This window comes from Alosa pseudoharengus, unplaced genomic scaffold (assembly GCF_046254945.1).
Source record: "Alosa pseudoharengus isolate Yale_2024_CS ecotype anadromous, Long Island Sound unplaced genomic scaffold, YU_APseudo_1.1 YU_APseudo_1.1_scf_13, whole genome shotgun sequence".
Taxonomy (NCBI): domain Eukaryota; kingdom Metazoa; phylum Chordata; class Actinopteri; order Clupeiformes; family Clupeidae; genus Alosa; species Alosa pseudoharengus.
In genome coordinates this window covers 29,605,777-29,613,950 of record NW_027468598.1, presented here as the reverse complement: position 1 = coordinate 29,613,950, position 8,174 = coordinate 29,605,777, and the positions used below count along the sequence as shown (strand labels likewise).

The 8,174-nt window shown below is 38.6% G+C and overlaps 1 protein-coding gene across 3 annotated transcripts; it reads right to left on the bottom strand.

Annotated features, from left to right (window-relative positions):
• Positions 1–2,371: 2,371 nt before the first annotated feature.
• LOC143122024 (uncharacterized) lies at positions 2,372–8,174 on the bottom strand. 3 transcript variants are annotated; one of them, XM_076282805.1, is made up of 8 exons: positions 8,121–8,174; positions 6,772–6,801; positions 6,391–6,684; positions 5,870–6,157; positions 5,187–5,510; positions 4,970–5,113; positions 4,529–4,759; positions 2,372–4,265 (listed from the first exon to the last, which is right to left on the bottom strand). In XM_076282805.1, the coding sequence occupies exons 4-7, from the start codon at positions 6,093–6,095 to the stop codon at positions 4,545–4,547; spliced, it is 909 nt and encodes a 302-aa protein (XP_076138920.1). In that variant the 5' UTR covers positions 6,096–6,157; positions 6,391–6,684; positions 6,772–6,801; positions 8,121–8,174; the 3' UTR covers positions 2,372–4,265; positions 4,529–4,544. The 3 variants fall into 3 exon arrangements, with proteins under 3 accessions (XP_076138920.1, XP_076138919.1, XP_076138921.1); XM_076282804.1 differs by having other exon boundaries at positions 6,413–6,684; XM_076282806.1 differs by having other exon boundaries at positions 2,372–2,554; positions 6,413–6,684.

Genomic DNA, 8,174 nt, shown 5'->3' with positions numbered 1-8,174 from the left:
AAACAGAAAATACAGCGATCAATTCATTGCATGGCGTGAATCATCCATTTGTATCTCCCTGACACAAAACAATGTGTTTCTTTCAGAGGTCCATGCATGGATACAATGCTACAAATGTGTGTGTGTGTGTGTGTGTGTGTGTGTGTTTGTGTGTGTTTTTGTTCATAGACTAAAGGCATTACATGGTTTTGTAGTACATTAGCTGTTGTAACAGAATGTGTTCTCTACACTGCTTCACGTTTGTCACAGAGGATGCCCCATAATCTTCTAATGATTATTACTAAGGCTAAGAATAAGAATAAACTTTACTTCATTAAGAATACAATTTAATAAGAATAAACTTTACTTCATTTTATTCCTATCATATAATAATATTGACCATACTCTAACATCTGTGTCTTTTGGACTGAGTGCTAGCCTCCCAGAATGCAATGTGTGTGAATACTGGTTTGTGTAATGTCGGTTTTAGTGAGTGTATTTGCGTTTACCTTGTCATGTATGTGTTAGCTCGTGTAGTCTTTCTTTAGGTTGTACCTCATGTGTTTTACCCAGTGTATTGTATGTGACTACCCTGCTTGTGTATCGTGCTTGTTTTATTGACTTCCCTTGTGTTTCCTATGTAATGGTGTTTATGTGTTTGGCTGATTCTCGCTTCCGCATTAAACCTTTGATTGGACAACTGTGTGTGTCGCATCATCATTACAATACTATGGTTTCAGGTTTACATAAATGTATTCATCCCTTGGGTTTAGCTGGACTTTTCTGCTGAAATTGTCAGTGCATTGAATCCCTTGTAAGACTATGCATGCACTGATGAGGAAGGGTGCTGATTATAGTCTGAGGGCTCCTCTGTTGTGTTTTAGTAAGACACATGATGAAAACACTGTTTCCACGATATTAAATTAAGCGCAAGTCTTTCCTTTGTATTTAAGTGGGTATGTCTGAATATCTGTTTGTTTGTTTGTTTTGGTTATGCGTGCTTACAATGTTTGCAATATAATCCAGTTTGAAAATGTACAACAAGAGGAGGCCTCAAGACCTTCAGTCCACAAAACAATTACTCATCAGAATGTTTTGGACCCGTAACCCACTAGGCCAAATTATTAGACTATTCTTTAATGGCCCTTCAGTAGGGGCAGCAATACTACATGTTGAACATCATCAAGACTAAAGCATTGCCTTTTATCTCACAGCTTGTGTCAACCTTCATTTAACACACTGTTCTTGAATTTGTATTAACAACATAATGTATGACTTATGCAATTACTACTGCAAAGATTTAAGTTCATGTCTCAAAAATAAATATTTAAAATGTCAATGCCATCATAATGGCAACTCCTTGCATCATTGTTATCAAACGAGATCAAAAGACTTTGTCATGTTGTCAATATAATTCTGTAATCTAGGAATTTTCTGATCTAAAGCATGACTAGGCCTGTTGACGTATTGAAAATGCATAAAGCTGTAATTTTCTCTGGCTTATTTCAACAGTACAAAGTCACACATGTGATAGATCGATTGCAAGAGATTGGACGCTTTTCATATTTATGCACTTACTGATTTCTATATGATACAGAGAAAACATTACTGCTGCTTATAGTATTACATAGCACCTAGAACATTTTTCAGATAGAAGTTAAAAATGTAAACGAACACCTCTTGACATGTAACACGTTTACTTGTCAATTGAAGGCTTCGAGATGCATCTCTGAACTACTGTTAATAAATTGGTTGATAATTAACCCAGTGCTTCACACATCCCCATAAGTGAGAGTAAAGAGTCACCAATCTCATATCCTACTCTCACATCTCACAGCAACTGAACAAATCTCATATCCTACTCTCACATCTCACAGCGACTGAACAAATCTCATATCCTACTCTCACATCTCACAGCGACTGAACAAATCTCATATCCTACTCTCACATCTCACAGTGACTGAACAAAACTCCCATCTTCTATGAAACTGCTGCTGTACTCAACACACCTGTAGTGTCATAAGTCCACCAGCAGAGGGCGATTATGTACTACACTAGTTTGTTTCTTATTGGTGAGGAGGCCCTATTTTTGCATCTGGCTAGTGTACACAGTACACTAACCACAAAACCTTAGACCAAACCAGGAAAGCATTACAAATGTCTAGAAAAAGCACAGCATTCTTGCAAAACTATTCAATTTTAAAATGGAGTTTTTGTGTCAATACCGTTCCCACAACCATCATGTGAATAAGCACACAAAGCATCAACTACACACTGATCGCATGACAAACATTGCCTCTGGCTTTTGCTCTCTCTCTCAGAAGGACATATCAGTTTACGATACAGGTCTGTCAAACATGTAGTACTGTAAACATGCATACACACAGGTAAATGTGTAAAATGAGGATGTTTATTTCAAAGCAAATAAGAGTTCAAACAACAAAGCACTAGTAGAAGATAACAAAGTCCTTTCAGCCAGAGGAAAAAATATTTAACATATCTGACCAGATCTCGGGTGTCTTGCTACATTTGGCCATGACATTTCATGGGGTGGCTCTGTGTGCATCAGGGGCAACTGCTCAGAAGAATGGATAGAAGAGAACAGAAGTGCAGAACAGAGGGAAGAAAGAGTGAAAAGAGGAGGAGAAAGTGATGTCAAGGACAAGGGAGAAATAGATACACAGATAAATTCAGAGGAATGTTAGTGGAAATGCTTGAGATGGACTTTATCTTTACAAAAAGTAAAATCTGTCCGCTGTTAATGTTAGGCTAAGCCTGTTTTTGCCACAAATATTTGGACATATATTTAGACAGGTGGCTTTATTGATACATGCTTTACTATGGGTTGGTCCACACAATTGAAGCCTGAGACTGAGCACGGGGACTCCGCTGACTCCGTGCACCATATACGCTATATAGCCTGTGCTCTCAGGTGCCTCAGCTGCTTTTCCTTCAGCCTTGGAAAATAATTTTCATACACAAATTCACCAGGCTGAAAGTGTGCTCTGTTAAACAAGACCCATAACCCTGTGCCAGCTTGAGCACGAGTGCTGTTTTTATAATTTGAATGTAAGTTAAATATAGTTATAGTAACTTACATGTGTCAAATTGTTGAAGTGACTGCAGGCATGAAAGATGAATTCTGCAACCTCCATTTGATACAAATATGAAAGTTGTCCTATTAAAGTTGAACCTGATTTCATTTTCTATATATTTTTTATATATATATACGTACAAAAAAAATGCATATGTAATACAAAAACATACATATGAAGATTACATTTGGACCGACATGCTAGAATTCGGGAGATTAGTTAGAGATAAGATGAGTGCACCCCATTCACTGACTGTAGAGGCTCGAGCTTTATTTATTACTGCCAAGGACCTCTCTATACTGGCAATGCTTCTGTAGTGGCCTAGCTATTGTTATATTGATGGGGCAGCTGGAGTGAACCATGAATGTATGATAGTCTTTTTTGCTGCAGTAAATCCCTTTTTAGCATCTTTTAACCAGACCGCCGTCAAGTTGTCAAAGCCATGTCAGCAAATCAATATGTCAACCTACAAACTCTCTATAAAAAAACTGTCATACACTAAATAATCCAATAATATGACTTTTCACAACTGTTGGCTGACCAACTGCAATATTTCAGTAGTAAGTAATTACTACTCACAATAAATAGGCATATTCCTTAAAATAATATTTTCATGAATTACCTTTAACAATAGGCTACAAACATTGTTATGTCTGACATTTTAATTTCTTTTGAAATGTACAACATTCTATGATGGAAAACAAATGCATTCACTTTCAAAGCAATAGAGCAACACTACAATTTGCCACTCTCTGCGGTTTGATTTTATCAGAAGAATGAAAACTATTTTATCAGGAAAGCAGTCTTTGTATCATCTTCAAATTAATTTTGATTGGAATATGATGATGTAATGTGAAGGACAGATAGACACATGCGTTGTTCCGACCAGCTATAGGATATGAGCACAGTTCTGTGTTCCAGGCTGGACTGTTTTTGTGCAATCTGACTCTTTCACTACAGTTGATGTGGCAGTTGACTGGAGAGTACAGATCTAGCATGAATCAGGGCCAGAGTAAGCTGCTTTCGAGAAGCCCCTATAGCTGCAGTGTGTAGATTGGGGCTGGGCTCTGACCCCTGATGTAGGCTACACATGAATGACAGACTGAGGCAGTATGGGACAGGATCAGTTTGGGCTGAGCTCAACACTGAATTTCATCCCACATGATAAACATTGAGCTATCAGGGGTATTGCTGGAAAACAGAAGAGGAAGTGAAGACAACACAAGTGGATGAAAAATGAACTGCAGCCATGAACAGTAAAAATGTATGGTTATACACAGAGATATACTGTCACCTAGAGGTGAAACCAAATGTAGAAATAAGAAATGCACATTTTGTTTGTGATAAAAACAGACTGTTACAGTCTGATGGCAAATGACATTTTAATATTGTATGAAGCCCAGCATGCATTGCTTCCAGCCAGTGCTGTAAATAGCCTCAGAAGACGAACTCACCCAATCTGACAAAGAATCAGTTTTCATAGATGTCATACTCTTCATAGTCGTTGTCTGTAGCAGTTGAGCCATGCAGCTCTTCTGCATTCACATAGTCTTCTTCCAGATCTCCATTAGTGTCTTTACCACAATCCCTCTGGTCAGCAGGCATGACTGTGTTCATATAAATGTTTTCATCTTCATCAGGTGACCCACCTGGTCCATGACGAAATCCGTATGTGTTTGCAGAACCTGTTAAAATGAGTCAGAGGCCACAATACATTCTTAATGCACATGTGGAAAAACTGGTTTAGGGTATTTCAGTTCATAATTGAATGGTTGACGGAAGGCCTACATTATAATGGTTTAGTATTTTAAAGCATTACATGCCAATTCATTACGTAAAGATATACAATACATGCCAATACATTTATTCAATTATTGAGATGATTTCTGACTCACTGTGTGCAACATTGCTCATCTGGATGGTGTGTGTATTTGTGTCACTCAAACACTTTTTCTTCACCAGGTACAGGATGGCAGGGATCAGCAAAAGCAGGAACAACCCTGAAATTACTCCAGAGGCAATGATGGGAGCCAGAGATGCTGGAAAAGGAACAGGAAATTACAGCAAACAACAAACACACAAACAAATAATACACAAGTTCTGGATGTTTACCTTTTATGGTGACTGTCAGTGGTGCTGTGTGTGTTGACTTGAAGGTGCGGCTGGACACAGTGACCTCATAGACACAGCTGTAGCTGCCCTGGTGGGAGTAGTCTGGCTCAGGAATGTAGAAGGAGGCTGAGTGGTTGACGGCGAGCTGAGTCCTGGTCCTGTTAGACCCATCAAAGATGAGGTGGAAGGAGCCTCCTTGGTGCTGTGGCTCAGTAGAGCAGATGAGGGAGAGGCTGTGGCCCCTGGTCACCTCTGGCCCCTGAGGCCCCCAGAACAGCCCTCCATCTGGGGCACTGAGAGAGATGTTGGGCTGCACAAGCACCACTGGGGAAGGAGGCAGTTTATCAATGGAGGATTAATATGAGATGACCAGGAAGTGAGGAAGAACATTCTTAACCGCAAAATACAAACTGTACAGTCTAGTACTTGCATGGTAGGCTACATTACAGACCTGACATTACATCCAGAAGGTTTCAAATAAAACAATATCCCATTTACTAATATACTATCTTTATATCCAAGTTTATATCAAAGTCAAAACGTGACTTAAAAATAAATTCAATATAAGATAGGCAGCTGGAAGATCAAATAAAACCACTAAGATCCTATCCTTAAATCCACATCCTTCAAAACATAAAAAACTGACATTTTTACATACTGAATATGACATATTATCATATTACCTATTACAGAGAGGCTGACAGTATCACTTTGGGGGGATGTGAATTCACGACTGGAAACCCTTGTTTGATACCGGCAGTAGTAGGCTCCTTCATGGATAAAGTCCACTTGAGGAATGGTGAAGAGGGCAGAGGTTCCAGTGGAGATCTTTGTCTCTGTAAATGACCCAGAGAGCTGCTGTAGGGTGAATGTACCACCCAGGTGCTGTGTGGAGATGGAGGACCTCATCTGAGCAGACTGACCCCAAGAAACCTCTTTGCTGGTTTCTAGATTTGGCTTCTGTAGAACAACTGGAAAAGCAGTGCATCAAAAATCAGTACAGAGAAAACAATAAAAACTGAAGTAATGTCACAGCAGGCTTTTACATCTTGTAACAGATGTAGTTAACAGATAGGCTATAGGTAGTCTGTTGGAAGTGAAGACATTTTTAATAATGCTGCTTCACTATTTAGCTTGTCTCCAACTTGATACGGCTCATATCAGTTTCGATGTCTGTCCTTTTTTTGGATGGCTGACCTCTTACCTCTGACCTCTCATTCACTCACCCACAGTGATAGAAATGGTGCGGCTCTTCTTGTAGTCTTGTTGGTTGTAGTCAGAGCAAAGGTCACATGTGTAATTGCCTGTGTCAGAAGCATCCTCAATAGACACAGTAAATGTTACACTGCTCCTGTAACAATTCTGTGTCTTGATCAAAGCACCATTTCTGTATAAACAGACTTCCACCTATATATCCTGTAACAGCTGATTTCAACAGTTTCTTCAGGTGAGAAAACAGAATACGGGGAGAAGAGCCGGATGAAGGGTGTGTATCGACCTAGAGGAGAGGGTCTTTTAGGATTTGAATGAAATACAGTCAAAAACAACTGTCAGGTTTATTTGAATAGAGAAATATTTCACTTACCAGCTACTGAAGTGACACTGAGGCAAAAAACTAGTGAAGAGGAAAATCAGATGAAGAGGCGTTTAATGAATGTATAAATGTGCTTGCACATTATTCTGTTTACTATTACTATATTACTATAACTAATGCTATAACTATGCTTAGGCCGTTCATGAAAAAAGACACATATATTTATAGGTTATGATTTGTATCTGCTGTCATAAGGCCCCTTTGGTCAATGTTGCAACAAGGTGAAGTTACATTCACAGGATGTTATGACATCTGACTAAACTGGCCTCAGTAAGTATGTTTATTTAACACCTAAGTGAGGAGGGGGAAAGCAACATTGTGACACTGACATCACTGTGTTATCTTCTGTTAGGTGAACAACTCCTTTAAATTTGTATTTGTGTTTGATTGTATGATTTTGGTTTGAGTTTGATTGGATTTTTTAAACATACAATACATTATGATCAGCATATTCACCACTGCAGAGGCCTATCACAACAAGTGACAGATAAAGTCTGATTTCAATGTGTCTGATTCTATATCTGATGTTCTGGTGAATGAGTGGTGTCTTATGCAGAAGTCTTAGTTTATGCAATGCAGTCTGCTTTGTGGTGTTCCACATACAGTACCCAGCTTCCTATTTCAGCTTTTCTGTTTTTCAGTAACAATATACATTTTACTTGGTATGATGTATGTGTTGCTAGGAGTAGTAGAGAGAGAATGTGCCTGGATTACTTTTGCAGACCCCCTGCTTGAAAACTGTAGAGCTACCCATGTGTGAACTACCCATTCATTAGCCTGGCGGGCCATCCTATATGGTTTTGCTTTCATTTTAAGATTATCCAGCCATATCCAACTTCCTATTTCAGCATTTCTGTTTTTCATTAACACTTATAAGAGTGTAGATGTGTGTGTTGATGGAGTATGAGAGAGATTGAGGTCCTTATAGATGACCTTTCTTTACCCCTTATTGAAAACTGCAGTTATGTGTTTGAACAATTCTTGGTTTTGCTTTCATTTTTAGATTGTGGGTACAAACTATTTTTCTTGCACATATTTGAGAACAAAGATATTATTTCCATAATACTATGTGTTCTCTTAGGATAACATTGATCTTAACACTACAGTCATTACATTTAACCACAATTAAAAGCCAGTTGGAAAATTATTGTTATAGAATTTATTAAATTCCAGATAAATGCTGATTGTATCTCAACTGATTTGTGGGCTGTAATGGAATTAAGGAGAAAACAGTATGCCATAATGTCCCATTGCTGTTTCTATAACACCCCTAAAAATGCTCATACCACAGAGGAATTCACCTTATACAATCAGATGAAGAAAAATTAGCTTATTGTTACCTGAGGCTAGAGCGAGAACCGCCATCGACATCTCCCCCGTTGATGAAAATGTCA

Coding starts and splice junctions, on each gene's coding strand:
- LOC143122024 (XM_076282805.1), bottom strand. CDS start 6,095: ATGAGGTCCTCCATCTCCACACAGCACCTGGGTGGTACATTCACCCTA. Junction 5,511..5,869: donor TGTCAGCCTCTCTGTAATAG/GTAATATGATAA, acceptor CTCCTTCCCCAG/TGGTGCTTGTGCAGCCCAAC. Junction 4,760..4,969: donor GATGAGCAATGTTGCACACA/GTGAGTCAGAAA, acceptor TCATTTTAACAG/GTTCTGCAAACACATACGGA.